This window comes from Rhinoderma darwinii, chromosome 1 (genome assembly GCF_050947455.1).
Source record: "Rhinoderma darwinii isolate aRhiDar2 chromosome 1, aRhiDar2.hap1, whole genome shotgun sequence".
NCBI lineage: Eukaryota > Metazoa > Chordata > Amphibia > Anura > Rhinodermatidae > Rhinoderma > Rhinoderma darwinii.
In genome coordinates this window covers 541,250,261-541,278,026 of record NC_134687.1, presented here as the reverse complement: position 1 = coordinate 541,278,026, position 27,766 = coordinate 541,250,261, and the positions used below count along the sequence as shown (strand labels likewise).

The following is a 27,766-nucleotide window of genomic DNA, read 5'->3' as shown; positions in this document are numbered from 1 at the left end:
CATGACATAATCAAGCTCCACCTACCAGTTACCACGTTCTAAACAATGCTGGCAAAGGGGCTGGGCATCACATAAGAGGCTCCCAGGTCAGCAGAGGTGTAAGGCTGGCCATACACATAAGATAGCTGTCAGTCTAACAGCCATTCCTCCCGATCCCCTATACACATACACATTCGGCTGAGCATGCATGTATGCTGAATAGGGAGAGGGGAGTAAGCACCTGCCAGACACCTCTGGTGACTTATCTCCCCTAGAACAAAAGGATCGGGCATGTTAAAATCCAATTGCCTGATCCTTCTCCCTCCCAATGGCTATTGTCGGGGGAGAGAAGGATTGGGCAGTTGGATTTCAACATGCCTGGTCCTTTTGTTCCCAGGAGAGAAAACCCGCCGCGAAAGGTGTTTGGAAGGCCCCCCATACACATTAGATGGTCGGCCGACATTAATTTAATTTGTCTGGCCATCTTATAGCTCCGAGACCCCAATGCAAAATCTGTAAAAGGACTGCCCCCATCTAGCATGTGCCATTTATAATACTGATGTCTTCTTACTTGGGAGGGGGTCCTTGGGCCTAGCGGTGACTGCTACCCCTGCACACCTTATAGCTATGCCTTTTCAGGTCAGGTTGAAGGAGCATTATATAAATAGGGCCACCAGCAGTGGTAAGAAAATGGTGCTGGTATGAACGTCATTAGACATTAAAAAAAGTTCTCCTGAATTATAGCAGTTTCACCCAGCTGGGGTAATTTCTAGATTCAACACTTTGCCTTATTGAATTATAGTCCTTAAGGCTTTTAGGCTGAAGTATTTTTTAAGGAAGACAAAATGACAAATTCCTTGATTGTGTAACTTTCAGTTCTGCATAAACTCTTTCAATGTTTTGATATGGGCTATTTATTGTTTTGGCCAATGTCTGGCAACAATAACAAGCAATTGTGAAATCTAAAGCAGGTTGCCTATCTTCACCACAATGGGCAGTCTATCCAATGATGGGATGAAACAAAAGCCACAAAAAAAAACAGAATTCTAAGCTCTGAAAAACTCAAAGATTTGTCACTGTCCTGAAAAACACTTGGATACCTACAGGTAATGACACACGTAATAGGATTTTTACAAATTTTTATTCGAACTGTTCATTGCCATAGAAACAAGATGGCTTCATGTACATTGTAGTTATCATTGGTATGTTATAACAGTGCCCTATTACTTTTTTTTTTTTTAACTTAAATTTGGGTATGTTTTACCCCAGGATGATTTATTACCATTTATTATATACCTGTTAACATGCTAATTGTTCCACATATTATCCCTAGTTTTTGTGGCACTGCAATTACAATGTATATCACGTAATATAAAGGGGTACCCAATGAAAAATATGTTTTCTACAGCAAACATTCTGCCACAGGGTGCAAAACAGGTGGATTATGATTATTGGCTCTTGGTGAAATTAACCCTTGACTCTTCCAGTGACTTAAATATACCCCAGGACCCACAGTTTAGACTCTAAATGGAAATTTCTGGTGACTGTACAAATGGTGTCTTTCCGAAACTTCAGGTTCTAAACTTTAGAATGCCATAAGGCTTGTCATCGCTTCCATGAGGTTCACAGCATGCTCAATGAGGTTTAGAAGACAGAACCACCTTTAAATTAGAACACAGGCTTGAAAAAAATCTCCTCAGGGTCACAGGAAGGAAAGTGACAACAGCTCTGAACACATGTTTTTGTCATAACAGCCATTGTCACTTAAGATTAGCTAAGGCAAGGAAGAAATATGTAGGGGGGGGATACCCGATTGTTGGTTTAAGACCCATGATTTAGCTCATTTAGCATAAATGTTGTCCTTAGGTACAGAGACACCAAGCACAACTGATGTGTCTAATGGGATCTGATACAGGTCAACAAGAAATGTATACAGCCTCTTCTAAGACATCAGTACTGCAGCTTGAGTTTAAATCTATAATACGGATCAAGACTGCAAGCCTGTAAGACATCTGTGTGCTCAGAAGAGAAGCCTGCTGCTCGGGGTGAATAAAAGAGATGAAAAACTTTGGGTATATTAATCAGCTTAGTAATACAGTCCATACCCTTACACCACATGGCCTTGACCCATGTAAAACTTTTCTGTATGTTAAGAATTGGAAGATACGATACTGGTACTGCAACCCTCAGGACCTTGATAAAGAATCACGATTTCCCCTCTTTGATGTATGACTTTGTTATGGGTAAAGTCAAACACACAATATTTACCGGAACACGGGATGTCTAAACTCGTAGCTTTGTCATTCAGATACATTGAAGTACTTCTGAAATTGCCTTTTGGCAACAATCGTTTCCCCTGTGACCTAGTTTGGGGCAGCTGTTTAAAATGTAATGATCCTATTATGGCTTTACCTCCCTTGAATATTTGATGAGTTTGATCAAAGCATTGGATGCTTACGATAACCTAAAGTGCATTAACATTCTTTCTGCTTTAAATGTCATCATTATTGACAGGTATTGATTATGTGCAATGATACAAAGTCATATCTTTTGATTTTTCTCATTTTCAATTTGCAAGCAGGTCCAAATACTACAAAGACATACTTTGCAGGCCTCAGTCAAATTACATTAGCTGCTCATAAAAAGTATTGATTGTGTGCCCAATGATATAGAACTAAAAGTAACTGCTCAGCGCATAGGTACTATTCACGAGACTGAAAAAAACACGACGACGGCAAACAGTGCACGTCAAACTATTCACTTAGCTTCTTAAGTCATACGACAACAAAATCAATACATTTTGTTTTTGTTGTTCTCGAGTTAATCCCAGTATATAATTTTAGCTCTGGACAGTCACAAATGTAAGGTCAGGTGGTTTTACCATAAACCACATTGGACCACAAAACAAAACCACAGCAAGATCTGGCAAACAAACATGTTCTCAATAGACGTTAAGTTGGACGAAAACAGGCAAGATCATTAACTTATCAAGATTTTGCATTTTAAGTGGTAACACAAGACAGATGAGTTTTACATTAAATTTTAATCTATTATAATTTTGTTTGCGGACTGTAAAAATAAACTATTCTATGGTTGATCCATTTGGACTCCATATGAATAAAAGGGACCTTGTTTACAACAGCAACCAGAATCAGATTTCAGCTCCACTGGAAAATAACATCTGGAACCTGATTGCTGACTATGGGTGTGAATTTCATCTATCTATCTATCTATCTATCTATCTATCTCATATCTATCTATCTATCTATCTATCTATCTATCTATCTATCTATCTATCTATCTATCTATCTATCCATCCATCCATCCATCCATCCATCCATCCATCCATCCAATCTATCTATCTATCTATCTATCTACTGTTATAAAAATAAAATAGTATCATAAACATAAAAGAATATTTAAATCAAACATGCAAAATATAAAAACTTAATACAGCCTAAAACGATTATACAATGTCATAGTCTGATTATTTTATCAATATAACTTACATCTTTAATAAGCGCTGAACACCTAGTGTGTCCTGTACTAAGTACAAATTAACATATGGCCTAATACAAGGAACAAGCATCTCATTACATTAATGTTCCTTGTAACAAGCTTATACAAATGACTTCTAAATATATTAAGGAATGGGCGACGTGTGCGTCTTTTGGTAAAGGTCCCATATGTTATAGAGCACAGCTATATTTCAGAGGCAGACCATACATGACATGTTCTATAAGTATGTTTTAATTATAAGCGCTGTATATGCATTTCAGAATTATACTAGTTTATCACTGGAATTGCATTTGACCGGCCCAGCCTATTAGCACTGCATGCTTTTTTTCAGCATCATACATTAAAATTACTTGTGACATAATAAAATGTGTCCTATTTTTACATTATTGATTAAAGCTGCAGCAGAAATGTAAATAATGTAACTATTACTTCTTTTTGGCCACAGTAAGGATTTATTCATGCTAAAATTAAAAATTCATTTGGTCATGAAAGGCTCGGGCTTAAAAACATTACTATAACTAGTTCACTATCTAGGCTGAATGGTACTGAGCAATGTTATGTGCCCTATTTTCCATGCTCACAGTAAGGATACAATATGGGAATTCAGCCTGGTAATTACTAATACACCACATAGGCACAATTACAGCCAGTGTACTACATAAAAGAGTCACTTGTGGTCTGCATGCATTACAAAGAGCAGCGGGGGGGGGGGGAGAGATGGGGGGGGGGAGAGATGGGGGGGGGGGGCAACATGCAACAAGACAAAATGCCTTGCAAAAAGGAAGGAGACCAGAGAAGTTAATGGGCCTGGAAACAAGGAGCTCAATTCTTCCTGGAATGATTGGAGACCCCACATCAATTACCAGCTTTTGTTTTCTAACTCTTATCATCAGCCGTCTTACAGGAACTAAATAGAACAATGCTGTGTGCTGCAAGGCCCTGTAAACCGAGCTATGGTTTCCACACCCTGTCACGGTGTTTGTCCGGTGTAGCCAGATATTGTCAAGCCTTTCAGTATCCCTTAAGAGACATTATAATGTATTAAATATGACTTATGTGTGGACAACAAACAAAAATGGAAAATGTCTTTTGGGAGGTAATAACTCTGAGAAAGTTTCCTTTTGCACATTTGGACATGCTGTCTATAAGGTCTCTGATGTGTGTATGTAGCATGTACAGAGGTGCGCGGGGTCCTTGCAGCTCTGTACTATGTGCCACTGTATGGTGCTCCAAACAGCATCATATTACAGAAAGATTCTCCCCAGAATAGGCATCCAGAATACAGAGTCTAATGGAGCTTGCCACAGTTTATTTTCTGTTGGATTCATAAGGAATCCAAAAGAAAAACTCTGTATGCCTCTGTATTAAATCTGAGACATAAAGAAGTACAGTACGGTCCCATAGACTTCTATGGGAGCTGAATTATGACTATACAATTCGGAGATTGTACAGGGCTATAATATGGCTGTGTACATGAGCCCTGAAGCAGAAAGCATATACATACCAGTATATAAAAGTCACCAAAATACCAAGGCCCTCATGCAAAAAAATAGTTCGAAGAAAAAAAGTGATGTTAAATAATAGTCTGTCAAAAAAGGACAAAAGTATTATAGGAGTGATACTTGTATTGGCTAACCAGATCAATGGATCAATGTCCTTGGAGTGTATTTAAGATACTGGCAATGTTATTAATAGAAAGGAAAGTCAGTGGTCGGTTTGAGGAATTGGTTGCAAAAACATGGCTGGATTTACTGAACGACCACATAGCAGGTAAAGTGTAGCGGGAACAGCATAATGGATCAGATTTACTAATACTGTCTACGATTCTTTTTCTTTCTTGCAAATTGAGACTTTTCTATTACTATTTGCAACCTTTATTAAATTTCCCAATTTTTGAAAATGATTGAGAAATTGTAAACATATATTTTAGTTAACATATTTAGTTATACAGTCATGCCATGGGCACTGGTTTACAGCCTGGATCAGAGATTAACCAGACGCTGAGGGGCTCAACTCCACCCATCTGCTATACAAGAGCATGGAAGGTCCAATAACATATCTGGGTAGAGCAAAGAAAAAGATTCAGCGACTGCATCTTATGTTTATATAAGGGTCATCGATGTCTTATAAGCAGTAATAACATCTTGCATACTAAAAACACTATATACATACTTTATTTTAAGGCAGTTGTCTAACCACAAGGAACATTCCAATACTTTCTCTCTACTGATAACCTTCATACAGTGAACAAAGTCTAAATGACATTGATTCTTGGATACATAATGTATGAGGATGAAGGTGGGACAATAACAGAGTGTATTATGGCCAAATAATAAAACTAAGATATAAATAGATTCTTTGGTGAAAGAAATCAAACATATAACTATCCCCATCTCCACTTTAAATGAGGAGTAGGAGCTGTCATAGAAACGAAATCAAGGCTGCAGAAACCACCCTGGACATTATTTAACTTCAGCATTTTAAAAAGGATATCATGTACCTGTACATATGATCGATCGAGCAATCAATCTATCTATCTATCTATCAGCAGTAAATACACAGCAATCACAAAGGCTTTTGGTGAAAAAAAGAAGGTGCTTTATTGACCCCAAAAACCCTTTGCCTTTCTTCCGTGAGTGCTGCCTATTTACTGCTTTTTGTCTAGAGGGACAGTGGTCAGTTTCCTAAGGCTTGCACCCTCTTCCATTTAAGCCTGTGCTGCTGGACTATATTTTTGTATCTATCTATCTATCTATCTATCTATCTATCTATCTATCTATCTATCTATCTATCTATCTATCTATCTATCTATCTATCTATCTATCTATCTATCTATCTCATATCTATCTATCTCATATCTATCTATCTCATATCTATCTATCTATCTATCTATCTATCTATCTATCTATCTATCTATCTATCTATCTATCTATCTCATATCTATCTATCTATCTATCTATCTATCTATCTATCTATCTATCTATCTATCTATCTATCTATCTATCTATCTATCTATCTATCTCATATCTATCTATCTCATATCTATCTATCTATCTATCTATCTATCTATCTATCTATCTATCTATCTATCTATCTATCTATCTATCTATCTATCTATCTATCTATCTATCTATCTATCTCATATCTATCTATCTCATATCTATCTATCTATCTATCTATCTATCTATCTATCTATCTATCTATCTATCTATCTATCTATCTATCTATCTATCTATCTATCATCTATCTATCTATCTATCTATCTATCTATCTATCTATCTATCTATCTATCTATCTATCTATCTATCTATCTATCTATCTATCTATATCTCATATCTATCTATCTATCTATCTATCTATCTATCTATCTATCTATCTATCTATCTATCTATCTATCTATCTATCTATCTATCTATCTATCTATCTATCTATCTATCTCATATCTATCTATCTCATATCTATCTATCTATCTATCTATCTATCTATCTATCTATCTATCTATCTATCTATCTATCTATCTATCTATCTATCTATCTATCTATCTATCTATCTCATATCTATCTATCTATCTATCTATCTATCTATCTATCTATCTATCTATCTATCTATCTATCTATCTATCTATCTCATATCTATCTATCTATCTATCTATCTATCTATCTATCTATCTATCTATCTATCTATCTATCTATCTATCTATCTATCTATCTATCTCATATCTATCTATCTCATATCTATCTATCTATCTATCTATCTATCTATCTATCTATCTATCTATCTATCTATCTATCTATCTATCTATCTATCTCATATCTATCTATCTATCTATCTATCTATCTATCTATCTATCTATCTATCTATCTATCTATCTATCTATCTCATATCTATCTATCTATCTATCTATCTATCTATCTATCTATCTATCTATCTATCTATCTATCTATCTATCTATCTATCTATCTATCTATCATCTATCTATCATCTATCTATCTATCATCTATCTATCTATCTATCTATCTATCTATCTATCTATCTATCTATCTATCTATCTATCTATCTATCTATCTATCTATCTATCATCTATCTATCTATCTATCTATCTATCTATCTATCTATCTATCTATCTATCTATCTATCTATCTATCTATCTATATCTATCCATATCTATCTATCTATCTATCTATCTATCTATCTATCTATCTATCTATCTATCTATCTATCTATCTATCTATCTATCTATCTATCTCATATCTATCTATCTATCTATCTATCTATCTATCTATCTATCTATCTATCTATCTATCGATCTATCTATCTATCTATCTATCTATCTATCTATCTATCTATCTATCTATCTATCATCTATCTATCTATCTATCTATCTATCTATCTATCTATCTATCTATCTATCTATCTATCAATATCTCATATCTATCTATCTATCTATCTATCTATCTATCTATCTATCTATCTATCTATCTATCTATCTATCTATCTATCTATCTATCTATCTATCTCATATCTATCTATCTCATATCTATCTATCTATCTATCTATCTATCTATCTATCTATCTATCTATCTATCTATCTATCTATCTATCTCATATCTATCTATCTATCTATCTATCTATCTATCTATCTATCTATCTCATATCTATCTATCTATCTATCTATCTATCTATCTATCTATCTATCTATCTATCTATCTATCTATCTATCTATCTATCTATCATCTATCTATCATCTATCTATCTATCATCTATCTATCTATCTATCTATCTATCTATCTATCTATCTATCTATCTATCTATCTATCTATCTATCTATCTATCATCTATCTATCTATCTATCTATCTATCTATCTATCTATCTATCTATCTATCTATCTATCTATCTATCTATATCTATCCATATCTATCTATCTATCTATCTATCTATCTATCTATCTATCTATCTATCTATCTATCTATCTATCTATCTCATATCTATCTATCTATCTATCTATCTATCTATCTATCTATCTATCTATCTATCTATCTATCGATCTATCTATCTATCTATCTATCTATCTATCTATCTATCTATCTATCTATCTATCTATCTATCTATCATCTATCTATCTATCTATCTATCTATCTATCTATCTATCTATCTATCTATCTATCAATATCTCATATCTATCTATCTATCTATCTATCTATCTATCTATCTATCTATCTATCTATCTATCTATCTATCTATCTATCTATCTATCTCATATCTATCTATCTCATATCTATCTATCTATCTATCTATCTATCTATCTATCTATCTATCTATCTATCTATCTATCTATCTATCTATCTATCTATCTCATATCTATCTATCTATCTATCTATCTATCTATCTATCTATCTATCTATCTATCTATCTATCTATCTATCTATCTATCTATCTATCTATCTATCTCATATCTATCTATCTATCTATCTATCTATCTATCTATCTATCTATCTATCTATCTATCTATCTATCTATCTATCTATCATCTATCTATCTATCTATCTATCTATCTATCTATCTATCTATCTATCTATCTATCTATCTATCTATCTATCTATCTATCTATATCTATCCCTATCTATCTATCTATCTATCTATCTATCTATCTATCTATCTATCTATCTATCTATCTCATATCTATCTATCTATCTATCTATCTATCTATCTATCTATCTATCTATCTATCTATCTATCTATCGATCTATCTATCTATCTATCTATCTATCTATCTATCTATCTATCTATCTATCTATCTATCTATCTATCTCATATCTATCTATCTCATATCTATCTATCTCATATCTATCTATCTATCTATCTATCTATCTATCTATCTATCTATCTATCTATCTATCTATCTATCTATCTATCTATCTATCTCATATCTATCTATCTATCTATCTATCTATCTATCTATCTATCTATCTATCTATCTATCTATCTATCTATCTATCATCTATCTATCTATCATCTATCTATCTATCATCTATCTATCTATCTATCTATCTATCTATCTATCTATCTATCTATCTATCTATCTATCTATCTATCTATCTATCTATCTATCTATCTATCTATCATCTATCTATCTATCTATCTATCTATCTATCTATCTATCTATCTATCTATCATCTATCTATCTATCTATCTATCTATCTATCTATCTATCTATCTATCTATCTATCTATCTATCTATCATCTGGTTCAATTTCCTTTATTATTATTATTGCTAGGACATATTTTAGTCAATGTTAGTATGAAGGTTGCATAAGGCTTCGTTCACATCTGCGTCAGGGCACCGTTCAGGGGTTCCATCGGAGCTTTCCGTCAGGTGAACCCATCAACGGAACCCTGACTGAAACAAACGGAAACCATAGGTTCTATCGTAACAATATTACATAGTTTAAGAGAAAATACTGTATATTATTCATCCAACAGAACCTCCTAGCCACAAGTAACTATCATATTTGGGACTCTGCTGCCCACACACTGTGGTGTGTCTGTGGTGGCATATATGTTTGAGTTATTTTAGACGTATAAATAGCAGGGTTACCTTGCAGCTGCCCAAACAAACGTAATGGGACTAGAAAACAGAAATTCAATCCTGCATTCATATCTATTCGTATCTATATAAAGAACAATGTACATTGTCCAAACATCAGTAATTGTAATAGAGCTTTACAGAAAACCAAACATGAAAGCTAAAAATAATACATCTATATCTCAACTAAGCGTAAGGCTCAATCAACTAAGATAACAAATGTCCGGCTATAGTATTCACAGTAAAACACAGTGTAGAAAAAATACTCGTACGGGACAATGCTTGCAAGAAAACCCAATCCTATGCTTTGTTCTTCTAGAGATTGGGTGCATGGAGCATTATGGGACAAAGAACGTCCCATTTCCTCAACTCTGTCAGTGCAGTTAAAACATAGAGGCTATTATCTTAAGGCCCTTTTAGACTGGCTGATAAGCGGCCAGTGCAGCGAGCGCAGATCAACGAGACATGGTTGATCGGCACTCGTTTGCTCCTGCCACACGGAGCTATGGATGGGGACGAGTGGTCGTTACTCCGATCGCTCGTCCCCATTTATTATGATCATGTCGGCAGCGGGTATCCCTGTTTACACAGGGAGATGTGCTGCCAACAACGATAATATTTAACTTTTTCTGATGATCGCCTGTTTTCAGACGTAATTCGGGCATTTTACACCTCAATTACGCCTGAAAAAACGCCCCCAATACGCCTACAAACATCTGCCCATTGCTTTCAATGGGTTTTACGATGTTCTGTTCCCACGAGGTTTAATTTTACGCGTTGCTGTCAAAAGTCGGCGCGTAAAAAGACGCTCGCGTCAAAGAAGTGCATGTCACTTCTTGGGACGTTTTTGGAGCCGTTTTACATTGACTCCATTGAAAAACATCTCCAATAACGTCCGTAAAATACGCCGCAAAAAGCGTAAGTTGTTAAAAAACGTCTGAAAATCAGGAGCTGTTTTCAGGCGAAAACAGCTCCGTAATTTCAGACGTATTTTGCTATGGTATTTGTTTGCCACTGTTCGCAAAGTATTTTGTGCTGTACAGGGGTATTTATTTAGAACTGTTACAGAGGACAATGGATGCTGCACGGTAGTATTTGTCCGCTGGTGAGAAGTTTGAGAAGTCCTACCGTACAGGATACGTCTGTATACTAGTGGTGTGAACCTAGTCCTAGTCTGTGTAGCTCAATAACTTCCCATTCAGAGCAGTGATAAAAAGTAGTCAGTAGCAGTCACACTGGAGTCTATAAATGACATGAACATAGATTTCAGTACTAATTTATTTTTATACATTAAATCACTGGACTCCACCTATAACTATGTTCTCTTATAAAATACAACAAAAAACACCCACTCAGGAAGAGATCTATAAAACAAGTATTGATTTTAATAGTTTTTTTCATGAAAAAAAATCCCATTAGTGGTGTGTTCACATTTTTTTTTTTTTTTACCAGTGAATGGTTTCATTGCATGTAACAATATGCTGTTTGTATGAAACTATGTACCTGTAGATTGTGAGAAAATAAAAAGCCAGGAAAGTTACAGACAGCAAGGTCTTTGAAACAATGCCTTGTCTTTCTCAGAGTGTTTACGATCAATGTGAAAACATATATCCTTGGGCTGAAATGTTTAGTGGCACCCAGAAGTCTGAAGAGAGCAGCTCAGGCCTGTGGTTTTTCAAGGTCACTTTATCATTGCTTGCATTCTCCGAGGGATCTCTGAATGAATAGGACTGGGTTACTCAGGCTCCTATTCCACGCCTATTCCTCTTCATTTTCCTTGGCCAGGCTGCGAGCCGAGCTATTTTTAGCAGGATTGCTTTCTATTTTTAGGTGACTACCAGTTAACAGACATTTATTAGGAAAAATAAAAGACAAACAAAAGAGGGAGGAGATAACACTTCCCTTTGCGTATTGTAAAGCAAGTTTTCAACCTGTAACTCCGGGCATTTCAGCTGCTTTCAATCTTGGAAAAATAAAGAGAATTTGGAGTTCAGTGATTTAAAAATAAACCTTCCCTCTGGCAAAGAGACTAAAATACAACAAGCTGTTACTATGTGAAACAGTGTCAGTGAAAACAAAGAGCATTCTTCTATGGCCAGATTGGAAGAAATGCTTCACTGCTACAAGCATATGAGAATATTACATGAAACATTTTTCCACAGTGCCAGCCAAACGTGATTTTATGAAAAAAAAAAAAATGCAATTGTAAACTCGAACTTCAAATACCAAGAGGGGGAATGCACTGTAAAAAGTTTAAGCCGACATGTCAAGGTAATTTTTGGCTGCCATTCGACTATTTACCAGTAAATTCCCATAATGCTTAGCTACAGGTAATTCACGAACCAATGCACTTATGAAACTTTACAATTTAATACAACAAAAAATATAAAAAAAATTCAGGACTACATTCAAAATTATTAAGCACCATAAATACTGAGTGTGAACTCAGAATATGTCACTGTCGCACCATATAGATATGTAGATATGCCTCTCAGTTATTATTTTAAATAAATAAATTACTTATTATATAGCACCAACATATTCTGCAGTGCCCTACAGATTCTTGTAATCACTCGCGCCAGTTCCTGTCCCAAGTGGGGCTCAAAATCTGATTTTCCTATCTGACACTAGGGACAATTTCATTGGGGGCCAACTGATCAACCAGTATGTGTTTGAAGTTTGGGAGAAAACCAGAGAATTTGGAAGAAACCCACATATATATGAGGAAAACATACAAACTCCATGCAGCTAAAGCCCCTGTATTACAGCACCCAGGACCCAGGACTCTCACAAACTATCTATACTGTGTTTTTAGCCTATCAGCCTCTGTGAGCAATATACTGTGTAATGCATTTATATTATTTTTACAGACAGGGTCAGATCAAGGTCTGTGGACGAAATTGGGCAAAACACTGTGTACAGTGCCCCTTTCATTTATTTTTTAGAAAATAATTAAGAAAAATAATAATAGTATAATAATAATAGTGCCATACAGTGCATAAACAAAAACTCCATACACATCATACACAACAATACCAGCCCATGCTCTACAAACTGGATATCCACCTGAACCATGCAAGGTTCAAATATGTTGGTGGGTATTCATACAGCATGCCAACTGACAGGGAGCCAAGAGTGCTACGTGATACATAATTGAAATAGTGCTATAATCCTATGAAAACCAATGCTTTTAAAAAAAAAAAAAAATATCACAAGCCATTTCATAGGCAATTAAAATTGAAAAACATGTTTTTCATAACATCTGAAATACGTTTTACAATAATACAAAATATTGGAAGTTCTCCTTTAAGACCTGTGTTACTATTCTGTTTGGCGTAACACTTTACCAGACTTCACTTTCTACAATATCATTTCCATATTGTTCACCTTTTAGAGGACTTTAAAGCATGAATAGAGACAATTGTGACGGAAGATGAATGTTACATTTCAGTTAGAGTGAGGTTCTGTAGAATCGCTGACAAAAATGAAACCACTCAAGTAATATAATTACTGATACTTGGCTTTGGCAGTATAAGAATAAATTGTCAACAAGCTGTTTGTACTCTACAGCAGTTATTACATGGGTTAAGATTGAATGTAACCATTGTCACATTGATATCAGAAACAGAATTGTATTTTCTTATGTAACATAGTCCTGGGGCTTTGGAATTACTCAGCATTGCATTTCTAATTCGTAGTAGAATTGTCTTTATGACAGCCTTATGATCAGTGGTGCCAGAACAGGGGCTTAATAATAAAAATAATCATCTTAATTCATATAGCGGCAACGTATTCTGCAACACTTTACAATTCAGAGGGAACATGTACAGAAAATATCAGACATTACATAGTGACAAAGCTAATTTACAATTCAAACAGAGGAGTGAGGACCCTGCTTAAAACAGTGCATGTTGGGAACTAATCTGATTGTCTGGGGTAGTGCATTCCAGAGGACTGGTGCAGCACGAGAAAAGTTTTGGAGACGGGAAAGGGAGGTTCAGATTATAAAGGATGTTAATTGAAGGTCGTTGGAGCAGCACTGTGGATAGTTTTGTGGATGAGGGTAATACATTCAAATTGTATTCTAAAGTTTATGCACTTTAGAATACAGTGCCAGTGCAGTGACTGGCACAGGGTACATGCATTGGTGTAGTGGTTGGTCAAAATGATGAGCCTGGCTGCTGCATTCTGGATAGATTGGAGAGGGGACAGTTTAGTGAAGGGAAGGCCGATTAGTAATGAGTTACAGTAGTCAAAATGAGAATAAAGAGTAGTTGCTGTTAGATTTAGTCGCCAGGAGATCATTTGAGACTTTAGTAACCAGAAACCAGATTGTAAGGAGTTAGCAGAGAGTCAGCGGATAACGCGGGAGTAGACCAAGTGTTCACGAGTTAAGAGATGAAGGGGAGATTAGAGAAAGGTCGGTAGCAGAGCAGGACGGGTCAAAAGTATTCATATTCTGTGTCTGACCTCTCATATGGAACAAACATTTATATCCATTATATTATATATGCCAATGATGTATGAACTAGTCCAAATATATCCATACCTGGGAAGTTCTTTGCCCAGTTTAGGAGAGCTCCATTCATTTTTACTTTTGAGTGAATAGGGCTGAGCTGCAAAAGCAGACAGAGCCAATGGGCAGGAGTGGCACTGTTTCTCAAAAAGATCTTCTTTTATAATATCATACAACTTCTTTTATAAGTCAAGCAAATACATACTCCTTCTAAGCTACACTGGATCAGCAGATACACTTTCCACAGTGGATATGTCAAAACGTTGTCTACGTTGGCCAGCAGTGACATTTCTACTGCTCAGTTTGTTACTTGTTTTATTTTTCTTGGGTGTATTACAATGGTAAAAATAAAATAAAAGTGTTAATTCCTATTAATGAGATCAATGGATCCTTTCCAAACTGACAAAGCCTTCCACACTGGCAATCAAAGGTTTAATCGAAGAGACACAAAGCAAATCCTAATTTTACAGTGAATTCCAGATACTTGTCGTGTATTTTAATTGATGCCGGGGCTTTCAAAACATCATTAGCCTTACAGCTAGTCATTACCTCTGCAACCTTTATAAATCTTTGACATGGCAGATTATTTTTTCTTCAATACTATTCAAAACATCCCAACAGGTGACTTGACACAAGCCAGATCAGCCGACCTTGCTACTTGCTCTTAAGATTTGACAGGCTAATGCAAAATAAGACAATCAAGAAAATGGGATTGCCGGATTGCTGTCAGGGCCACACGTGGGTGATCAGCATGGATTTGAATGGAATGTCACATGCCGTAAACTGAATCAGTCGCCTGTGGACTAATCTGTTTTATTATGTTCTGTAGAACTTACAGAAGACTCACTTAATTATTGCACTATACAGACAGTGTTATACTATGACATACACTGTGCAGCGTGGTACAGTTATGAGCACGGGACATGCCATTTCTATTTAAGCATGGAAATAATTTCATGCAGTTAATATATATTTGTGGGTATCTTCTGGGCACTTCCAGGTTAAAGAGGCTCTGTCACCACATTATAAGTGCCCTATCTCCTATATAAGGAGATCGGTGCTGTAATGTAGGTGACAGTAATGCTTTTTATTTAAAAAAACAATCTATTTTTACCACTTTATTAGCGATTTTGGTTTATGCTAATGAGTTGCTTAATGCCCAAGTGGGCGTATTTTTACTTTCGACCAAGTGGGCGTTGTACAGAGGAGTGTATGACGCTGACGAATCGGCATCATGCACTCCTCTCCATTCATTTACAAAGCAGCATCGCGTTCTTACTAGAACACAATGTGCAGCCACATACACAGACATTAACGTTAATCAAGTGTCCTGATAATGAATATACATGACCTCCAGCCTGGACGCCATGTGTATTCAGAATCCTGACACGTCTGAATCTTTTCTGTGAGATTTCCAGCAAGGGAAACGAAATCTCGTTTACCTCGTAATCTCGCGAGATTACGCGTGGCTTGCTGGAATCTCACAGAAAAGATTCAGAAGTGTCAGGATTCTGAATACACATGACGTCCAGGCTGGAGGTCATGTATATTCATTATCAGGACACTTGATTAACGTTAATGTCTGTGTATGTGGCTGCACATTGTGTTCTAGTAAGAACGCAATGCTGCTGTGTAAATGAATGGAGAGGAGTGCATGATGCCGATTGGTCAGCGTCATATACTCCTCTGTACAACGCCCACTTGGTCGAAAGTAAAAATACGCCCACTTGGGCATTAAGCAACTCATTAGCATAAACCAAAATCGCTAATAAAGTGGTAAAAATAGATCGTTTTTCTAAATAAAAAGCATTACTGTCACCTACATTATAGCGCCGATCTCCTTATGTAGGAGATAGGGCACTTATAATGTGGTGACAGAACCTCTTTAATTGACTTCCAATCCTAAGAAATTAACCCGGTTGTGCCTAAAATGGAAATTACATTCAAAGTTCCACTAGGGATAAGTCATAGTGATTTGAATAAATAAATACAACTCTTCTGTACATGTTAGGGAGATTGGGATTTTTTTCTATCTATCTTCTATTATTTTATATTTCACTTAAGAAATTGTGATTTCCATTTAATTGTTTACCTCCCATTATTAACGTAATTTGTAATTAGATCTGATCCAGAAGAAAAAGAGTGTAGACCTGCATTAGTTTCTAGCTATGAACTGACTGATATGCCGATAATAAGTCTGACTATTCCCACTTTATTGCAAAGCAAAGCCACATACTTCTAGGAAGTCATTATATACATTTCTTGTAATGGTAGAACACTATGTTTCTATTACTGGATGGTCACTGGGACTTAAAACAGTCACATTTCTTCCATTTCTAGATTCTTATCAGGCAAAGATGTGGATGAATAGTCCCATTTAAAAATGAACATGAATATTCAAGAACATTTGACTACAGATAAGCAGACAACGCGCTGGGCTACCAGGCCTCTATATGTCTTCGTTTTGTCTAGAAATGTAACGTCCAACTCCCCCACCCACATTGTGTTTCTTACCAAGAGTCAAGTAACCATTTTAAAAAATAAAACAGGGGTGGGGTGTATTAATTATACATGGAGTATGGCTGCGAGACGTATGATTAAGACACACATCCTTGCATTTGCTGGAAACGTTTATTTATTGCATGGACTGCCCATAATCTACCCCTTAAAGGGGTTTTCCGATACCATATGACTTTTTTAAACTGACTATGGCTGCCTTAACTGACCCCCCCGCCCCCCAAATACCTTGTTTTTTCCATTGCTCCACTCCACTATTCTGCTACATTTCTCCCGGTGCCAATTACATGTGGTCTATTGATGCTTTCGGCACCGCTCCCAGCATGCTGTGCATCTCTCCCAGCATGCTGTGCGCTAGGATTACAGGATGCTGTACTGAGCATGCGTGGATTAAAGAGACTTCCTTTGAACCGCACATGTTCCAGGAGCATGACAGTTTGCCTGGAAAAATCCCCTGAATGGACGTCAGTAATGTGCAATACATTCAGGAGGCCGGAAAAGGCATTCGCCCGGAAGAAGCCTTCAGCGGTGAATGGTCGGGACATCATCTTAAATCTGGATTTCGGAGGGGATTGGCTTCACGTAACGGAAATGCCAAACAATAATACAGCATATTCTTAAATTTTAGTAAATGCCAAAGTGGTTTTGATCAGATATTGTATTTCGAAAACTCCATTAGAAAAAAAAAAAGGGCTATGCTGCCTCTAAGGAAGACTTTTTTGGGGAAAGTTGGGAGGTCCAAGCTGCTACCAAAACGTTCAACTTTCTGCTGGAGATAATCTGTAACAGCTGTTGTTGCTGTTACATCATTGTCATTCTTGTGGTCAGCTGAAGTTTACAAGAGTTGTAAGTCAACACCATATAGATATTTCCTCCAAGGATTAGAGAGTCATATGTTATGAAGGTAATAAAGGACGATCAAACATTCAAATATAGGGTTAAGAGTTAACGCTAAGGCCCTGTTCACACATAGTTTTCTAGCGCTGATTTTGACGTGGAAACCACGTCGGAATCAGCGCCAAAAAACATCTGAAATCGCCCCACATTGATTTCAATGGAAGACAGAGGCGTTTTTTTCCCCCGGGTGGCAGCATGTTCTTACTTGGCGCAGTTCCTTCTGAAATCAATGGGAGGCAGAAAAAACCTGTGGTGCTCGTTTCCAAGCATTTTTCGCAGTGTTTCTGTTCCAGCGAACCTCACATTAGCTTCAATGGCTTCAAAAACGCTGCAAAAATGTGCAGGCAGGTCAAAATCTGCCTCAAAATTCCTGAAGGAATTTTGCCTGCAAAAAACTCTGTGTAAATGTAGCGTAACAGTCAGATAAAGTATTGGACCTGAAAACAGTAAGGTTCAAGTGAAAGTTAGCTGTCATTTAATAAGTAATAGAGGTCTATCCATGTATTCTTTATCTCTGTTGCAGGACTTTTGTATGAATAATAATCTCAGATGTGCACCAAATGATGTGCGTTGGACCTGACTCTGCCACATTGTGTAAACTCCACATAGAGTAAATGTTTTCCTTTTTCTGGCTGGGTGGTCTCATGAACATAGTTTCAGCAAACCCATCACTGCCACCTACACATCTACACATTGGCTTTCCTCAGAAGCCAGAATATATGGAAAACATTAGGAAGGCAGCTTCTTCACTATAGATTGCATATTAAAGGGGCTCTTACAGCCTAAGGCTGGATTTACACGAGCGTGTGCATTTCGCGTGCGCAAAAAAACGCGGCGTTTTGTGCACGCAAAAGGTACTTAACAGCTCCGTGTGTCACCCTCGTATGATCCGTGATTTTCACTCAGCCGCCATCATTATGACACTCTGTTTGGATGTTTGTAAACAGAAAAGCACGTGGTGCTTTTCTGTTTGCAAACATACTTTTGACTGCTGTTGCGCGAATCACGCACGTCACATGGAAGTGCTTCCGTGTGCTGCGCGTGATTTTCACGCACCCATTGACTTCAATGGGTGCGTGATGCGCGAACAATGCACAAATATAGGACATGTTGTGCATTTCACGCAGCGGACATACTCTGCGTGAAAATCGCGGACTGTCTGAACGGCCCCATTGACTAACATAGGGCCGTGCGAGGAGCGTGAAAATCACGCGCGTTGCACGGACGTATTACACGTTCATCTAAATAAGCCCTAAAAATGAATAAATATAGGGCAATGCTATTTGCTACTGTTTACTGTATGAAATTCAATGACTGAAAAGTTTACTTATGGTGATGGCCTGAGATTCGGTTATTTGGGCTCTGTTGTTTGCTGTGAGTAGGATCATAGTGATAGAACATGAGGCTGATTTGGGGGACTTGTAGAAAGGGGGCCCAGTTTGCTATGGGTGGCTAGAACCTGTGCTGGACTACCTTTTCTAGAGAAACTAAATTGCTAGCGGGCAATGGGGTGAGGAGTTGAATAAAGGGTCATGGAAAAAGTGTCTAGAGGAAAACAATCATCAGACTTCTCTGTTCTTGGTGGCAAAACCTGGCATGCTTACTGGGGTCCTTTCTTATTTCTGTTATGGGGACAACTCTCTTCTATGTATGCCAATGATAATGCACATATACTGCTGCAATTTACTAATATACACTGCGTAGAATTCGGTGCCCTTGGGAAGACCAGCTGCAGTGAGGATTTTATATTTACTTGCTCTACTTATATTGCTCTATGGATGGGATGCATCTATAATTCACCATATCTATGTGGCTCATCATTAAAGGCCACCTATATGGATAAGTGGCAGATAAATATATAATAATAATATTAATAGGCATTGTCCTGTTAACGCAAACTGACGGACTATTACGTCATATCTTTAACAGGGTACTGTGTCTGCAGACACAGTTTTAAAGCATTCACTGCTTCAAGAAGCTAGCCTCTGATCCGACCGATTAACCCCTTAGATGCAGCGCTCAAAACCGAGTGCTGAATCTATGGTGTTTACAAACAGATCGGAACCCCGCAATGAAATCGCGGGGTTCCGATGACAGCTCCGGCAGACCGGAGGCCTCCTGTCTGCCAAGTATGGGTGCCTGGTAGGTCCCACCCAGAGGCGGGGCCTAAAAGGCGTCCGGCCACAGTAACAAGATGGCGCTGGCTCAGCTTCCACCGGTGTCAGTTGTATGTTACAGCTGACACCATGCTGTAATGACAGGGAATGGAGCTAGCTCCGATCCCTGCCATTAACCCCTTAGATTCCGCGAACAAAAGCGATCACGGCATCTCAGTGGTTGCAGCGATCGACATCGACACGATGTGATCGTCAGGATAATAAAAATTTAGATTTTCATTTTCACGGCCTAATTCCACTAAAGTCAGCAAAAAACCTGTGGGGTAAAAATGCTCACTATACCCTCGATAAATTCCTTAAGGGTGTAGTTTCCCAAATGGGGTCACTTTGAGGGGTTTCCACTGTTTTGGTCCCACAGGGGATTTGCAAATGCAACATGGCACCCGAAAACCATTACATCAAAACTTGAGCTCAAAAAGCCAAATAGTGCTCCTTCCCTTCTGAGCCTCGCTGTGGGTCCAAACAGCAGTTTATGACCACATATGGGGTACTGCTGTAATCGGGAGAAATTGCTTTACAAATGTTAGGGTGCCTTTTCTCCTTTATGCCTTGTAAAAATTGAAAAGTTCTATGTTTTATTGGAAAAAATTTAGATTTTCATTTTCACGGTTTCATTCCACTAAATTCAGCAAAAAAACCGAGGGCTCAAAATGCCCACTATACCCCTTGATAAATTCCTTGAGGGGTGTAGTTTGCCAAATGGTGTCTTTTCGGGGGTGTTTCCACTGTTTTGGCCCCACAAGACCTTTTCAAACCTGACATGGTGCTTAAAATATACTCTAAAATGAAGGCCTCAAAATCCTCTAGGTGCTCCTATACCACTTCACAACTGAACTCCTCCCTGAAAAAATAGCCTTTTGAAAATTTCTTGAAAATGTGAGAAATTTCTGCTAAAGTTCTAAGCCTTGTACCGTCCTAGAAAAATAAAAGGATGTTCAAAAAACGATGCCAATCTAAAGTAGACATATGGGAAATATTAATTAGCAACTATTTTGTGTGGTATAACCATCTGTCTTACAAGCAGATACATTCCAAATTTAGAAAAATGCTACATTTTGCAATTTTTCGGTAAGTTTTGGTGTTTTTTACAATTAAATACAGAGTGCATCAACTAAATTTTACCAGTAACATAAAGTCCAATGTGTCACAAGAAAACAAACTCAGAGTCGCTTGGATAGGTAAAAGCATTCCAAAGTTATTACCACATTAAGTGACACATGTCAGATTTGAAAAATGGGTCTGCGTCCTGAATTTGCTAACTAGTCCACGTCCTTAAGGGGTTAACCATTTTTATAATTAAAATGTAGCTAAACGTTTAACAAACTTCTGACATGTCAGAAGTTTTGATTGGTGGGGGTGCGGGCACTGAGACCCCCACCAATCTCTAAATCGAAGCAGCTGAAACGCTTGTGTCAGCGCTCAGCCGCTTCATTTCTGTTTGGCTTTTTCCAGAAATCAATGTATCGGAGGATGGACTTAATAGAAAATCTATGAGCCCATACTCTAATACATCAGATTTCCGGATATAGCCGAACAGAAACGAAGCGGCTGAACGCTCATACGAGTGCTTCAGCTGCTTCGTTTTAGCGATTGATGGGGGTCTCAGCGCTCAGATCCCCCACCAATCAAACCTTCGGACATGTCACTATGAGATATATAGAGGTTGACTGCAAATGCTGAAGGTCTCATATTTTCTAGTGACAACCTGACTTTGTGCCATCAACTGTGATCCAAATATCTGATATTGAGTTTGCTCCTCAAGTACTAAAAGTTAAAATTACATGTGCAGGTGAGAGGTTGTGTTTGATATATTTTATTTTTTTACTGAAACGGAAACAAACTTGAAGAAATGTAACTACATTTACACCCATTGCTAACCTTTCTTGGTCAGGTATTTTTTTCTATAAGTAATGCTGTACATGACAACCACCTTGTAGCTACTACCGTGTAGTTACTAACATGTGACCATGTTGTTTATATAGTCCCCAAACTCCACAGAGGCTTCCAATACCCAAATTTGTTAAAATAGTTGTCCATGTGTCAGTATTGCAATATGGTCAGCTGCATACAGTACAAATATTTTTGGATTGACAAAACATATATAAACTTACCTCTACAATGTCTGAATTTGTTCGACTTTCATGTGGCTCGTTGTATTCTGTATATTTCAACAGCACTTTATCCATATCCGTGCTGGCATACTGGAAGAGTTTGTTAGTGCTGTTGAAGATGATTAGAGCTATCTCACAGTCACATAATACACTCAACTCGTAAGCCTTCTTCATTAACCCAAACTTTCTCTTTGTAAATGTCACCTGAAAAAAAAAAATAATAAGATTATTAAAAATAAGACTACATTTATGAGGATATTAACATATTACACCTTTCTCATAAAAAGTGGCTGTTTTGATGTGTACAGAGAATAAATCAATGTCGATTTTAAATGTATCCCTTGTATGGATGATTTCTCCAAACATAAAGATCTAGCAAACACATATACTCTATATTACTATGACCAATAAAATATGACTGGACGTATAGGTGTCATCATCACTGGAATTAGATAGTAAATAACCTGGGTTTGGGATGGATCCTACTTTTTTTCTCATTGGGACGATTGGTAGGGCAATGTATTATCTACAATATTGCCACAACAAAATCATTCTATTCATATCAATTCCATTGCCTGCCTGGGAAATTATCAAAAGTTCCAGATAACGACCATCTACAAATGACAATGATGTAAATGATGACTGGTGTAACGGGATTCTTGGCTTGAGAAAGACCCCACACATAATGGGTCGAAAATTTGCCATTTTTTGCTTGATGTTTGACAAATAAACAGAAACCTTTTTTTGACAATATTTGGAGATGTGTGCTGTTGTCCAACCATTGGTAAGAGGGTTACATTAGATCCCATGTGGTTTTGTCTGATATAGGACGGAGTGACACCATCCCATTTTTCGGGACCTGTGCTGCTTCACTTCCTAGGATTCTTGTCTTGTGACAAAATTATTTTGTGACATCAGTTGAATTAAATAGGCACAGCTACTTCATATTGGTTCCATTGGCTGAATTATCTATGCTTCATTGGAAGTATTATTTCTTTATTTTAGAAGATTCTAAAACCGTGGTGGCCATGCAGTAGACCATGATCTACTAGTAGACATCTGGTCTGAAACAAGTAGATTTCAATGTGAGGCCACTAGTCTCTTCTCCTGGCTTCAGCAAAGAAGTTGAAAAACTGTCTCCTCAATGGTTCATGTTTCAGGGAAAGGCATGTTTCTAAGGACTTATGTTTCTACCATTGCCATTAATTGAGTTTAGTCTCATACAATCCCTGGATGCTAATATACACTCTAGAACAGAGAATACCAAAGCAGAGGAGTAGAATGATGATGCATGAAAAATACATGGCGTCCTCTGCATGCCACATGAGCCGGTCCCTAGACCCCTTGTAAATGACCTAATTCAAGCTTCACAAAAAGTAGATCCCATAGTAAAAATGTAAACCACTTCCCTCACTAATGTCTTATCCTTTTTTCAGTATGTAATTGCTTTACACTAGGGTTGTCTTATCTAAGGACACCTCCAATGTAGGTACAATTGGGATTACAGATTACTATAGAACCAATTCAACAATTTTGACAAATTAATTAACACACTGTCAATAGGATGTATCATCAACACTTACACCCATTTGGGGCAAGATGTGACAAGCAAACACATTTTTGCACTTTTTTGCTAAATTACACATGATAAATAAATCTTAGAGTCTGACACATTACTGAAGATATATAGATAGGGGTTTAATATTAAAAAGGAGCTTTTTGTAAAATGTGTTATGTACAAGTGTACTAGGTGTATTTAACACAAAAACAAGCACTACTAGACAATAAAACAGACGATAACACATTATAGATGGCAAAACATGCACTATTCAGGACTATTAACTATTGCCGACCTAGGCGGGTGCCATGGACAGCACAATTTAAGTGTGTGCCCAGAAGTGAAGAATGAAAAGTGATATATTTTCTTCCTTTTATCATTATTAATTTTTTGCTAGATGATTTAGGTAAACACCCATTTTGCCGTGTTTTGAGTGATGATACCACATTATCTAATTCAGGGAATAATCGCATACTTTGGACAGCACCATTCAAAAGTATAACATTGCATATTTTATCTTAAAGAACCAATGATGCAAGAATACAGTGCTCTCTGAGAAAAGAAGGGAGTCTCATTTATTGCATCATAGGAAATATATAAAATTCTGGTTTTGATATGTCAAATGTAAACACCTAAATATGGAATTTAAAGCTTAATTTTCCACAAAACCTAAAAAATCTGATGTGAAAACACTTCTGCAGCTGGTGCAAAAGAAAAGTGGAGCAATTGCCCACAGCAACCAATCAAACGCTAGTTCTTATTTTTCTTTTGCTCATATTAGGAGCTGTTTGTTTTGCCTTTCAGTGTATAATCTGTTTTAGTTGATCCTGTGTCTGCCTGTGACATGTAGTGAATACTGTGATCAATGGTGATTTTTTTTATCTGTCGGCACTGTACTGTTAGAAAAAATATTGATCTTGTATCTGCAGAACCATTGTTTTCATCTTCAGAGGACAGACATTTCTTCCTTATGGACACATTTTATATATTATATATATATATATATATATATATATATATATGCACTGTAGATAGATAGATAGATAGATAGATAGATAGATAGATAGATAGATAGATAGATAGATAGATAGATAGATAGATAGATGATAGATAGATAGATAGATAGATAGATAGATAGATAGATAGATAGATAGATAGATAGATAGATGAAATATATGATAGATAGATAGATAGATAGATAGATAGATAGATAGATAGATAGATAGATAGATAGATAGATAGATAGATAGATAGATAGATAGATAGATAGATAGATAGATAGATAGATGGATAGATAGATGAAATATATGATAGATAGATAGATAGATAGATAGATAGATAGATAGATAGATAGATAGATAGATAGATAGATAGATAGATAGATAGATAGATAGATAGATGAAATATATGATAGATAGATAGATAGATAGATAGATAGATAGATAGATAGATAGATAGATAGATAGATAGATAGATAGATAGATAGATAGATAGATATGAGATAGATAGATAGATAGATAGATAGATAGATATGAGATAGATAGATAGATAGATAGATAGATAGATAGATAGATAGATAGATAGATAGATAGCAATCCAAAAACAGGCAGCACACCGTACTTTAAGGTGAAAAAAAAGAGGGTACTTAATTGCCCCATGTGCGACGTTTCAGCTCCAAACACTAGAGCCTTTTTGGAGTGTTTGGAGCTGAAACGTCGCACATGGGCAATAAAGTACCCTCTTTTATTCACCTTAAACTACGGTGTGCTGCCTGTTTTTGGATTGCTGTATTACTGGGATCCTGGTCTACTCCCATGCGCTTGCACCCACATCTCTAAACTGGTGCTGCTGGATCTTCTGTTTTGATAGATAGATAGATAGATAGATAGATAGATAGATAGATAGATAGATAGATAGATAGATAGATAGATAGATAGATGATAGATAGATAGATAGATAGATAGATAGATAGATAGATAGATAGATAGATAGATAGATAGATAGATAGATGATAGATAGATAGATAGATAGATAGATAGATAGATAGATAGATAGATAGATAGATGATAGATAGATAGATAGATAGATAGATAGATAGATAGATAGATGATAGATAGATAGATAGATAGATAGATAGATAGATAGATAGATAGATAGATAGATAGATAGATAGATAATAGATAGATAGATAGATAGATAGATAGATAGATAGATAGATAGATAGATAGATAGATAATAGATAGATAGATAGATAGATAGATAGATAGATAGATAGATAGATACTGTAGATAGATAGATAGATAGATAGATAGATAGATAGATAGATAGATAGATAGATAGATAGATAGATAGATAGATAATAGATAGATAGATAGATAGATAGATAGATAGATAGATAGATAGATAGATAGATAGATAGATAGATAGATAATAGATAGATGATAGATGACAACGGACAGGGGTAAGTATGAACCTTTTTATTATATTTCAACCATAAAAAGCTTTTTATCTGATATGCGTTTTTTACGGGTGGAATCGCAGCTTTTCTGACGGGAAAATCCCAACATTTGCCTATTTATTGTGAGTTTTACCAAACGCAACAGAAGAGCAGCGATTCCACAACATAAATTCTCATGCTACGGATAAAAAAATTCACCGCAGGTATTTTTGTGAACGGTTTCTCAGCTGATTTTTTTCCACCGGGTGTCGATGAGATTTGTTCAAATCTTATCCACACTGCTGCTACTGTACTATGTAGCGGATTTTCCGCAATAAAATACGTTGTGGAAAATCCATAGTGTTTACGCGTTGTGTGTCCGTACCCTTAAAGTAACATAAAACCAAAAGGAACAATATTGAAGATGTAATTATTCATCCCAATTAAAATGCAATAGTCATGGAATTACAAAATAGCAATTGATGTATTAATATGAGCTATGAGTCAAATTTCTGTTGTCAGAGAGTAGAAAAAGCTGTATACTGTATTCCAACAATTACGGCAAAGAAAAAAAATACAGGCATACTGTAGAGATCAGATACTGTATAAAAATCTATGAGTGACATTCAATCCATAATGATATCACTGACTTGCTTCAGTGCCAGGAAAGCCAACATGTTCTTCTGGTACACAACAGATCCTTAAATATGTATAATATTTATTGGAAGGAATCCTAAACTAAGAATATCTTTCTATTTGAATTTTGTGTTCGGAACACGTTGTTATGGTGATTCTTAGTGACATGGCTGTGAAGGTACAGACATACACAAGGTGTTCTTATAATAACCCGAAAATTGGATTATAATTGCCAGTTCTGGATAAAACACAGGATGGTCATTTTAAAAGCAGCACATTTTGAGGATATTTTTTTCTTTGGGTTCTAGATACATTTACATGTATTTACATGTCGTATTGATAAGGGATACAGTCGTATTGAGGCTTTAGGTGCTGTGTGATGTGTTTTAACATTTCCATCCACTGGCAGCTCACTAGATCAGGTATTTAGCATATGGTTAAACAGTAACAAAATGTCAGGTTCCAAATTTTACAGTTTAGACCTTGTTTTATATGGTTACATTCCAGATGTAATCTGAAACCAACTGCCACCGCAGTCGACAGTTCAATGCCAGCTGGTAATGCCAAAGGATTATGTAAGCACTTTAAACCCAGTCAGCAGGTCTGTAACCACTCAAAGACTGACTCCCACATGCCTTCACTATGTGCGTTTATCCTTTTTAGCTTAAGGAGCTTTTACGCTCATTACTAAAACTACGAACTAAATATTTTGTTAGAAATATATCACAAGTGGCACAATGTGCATATAAATATAAAAATTAAATAGGAAATGAGGCTGCACGCGGTGTTTCTTATTTTTGGAAATGTCAGATACAATGAGCAATCTCATTCTCCT

The 27,766-nt window shown here is 36.4% G+C and overlaps 1 protein-coding gene across 14 annotated transcripts in view; it reads right to left on the bottom strand.

The window, feature by feature from the left end:
• Positions 1-27,766, bottom strand: part of MEF2C (myocyte enhancer factor 2C) — a 223,055-nt gene that overhangs the window by 55,398 nt on the left and 139,891 nt on the right. For all 14 annotated transcript variants that reach the window (XM_075837415.1, XM_075837430.1, XM_075837398.1 and 11 more), the window contains exon 3: positions 22,301-22,504. In XM_075837415.1, coding sequence (XP_075693530.1) covers positions 22,301-22,504 — 204 coding nt within the window. The remainder of the gene's footprint in view (positions 1-22,300; positions 22,505-27,766) is intronic.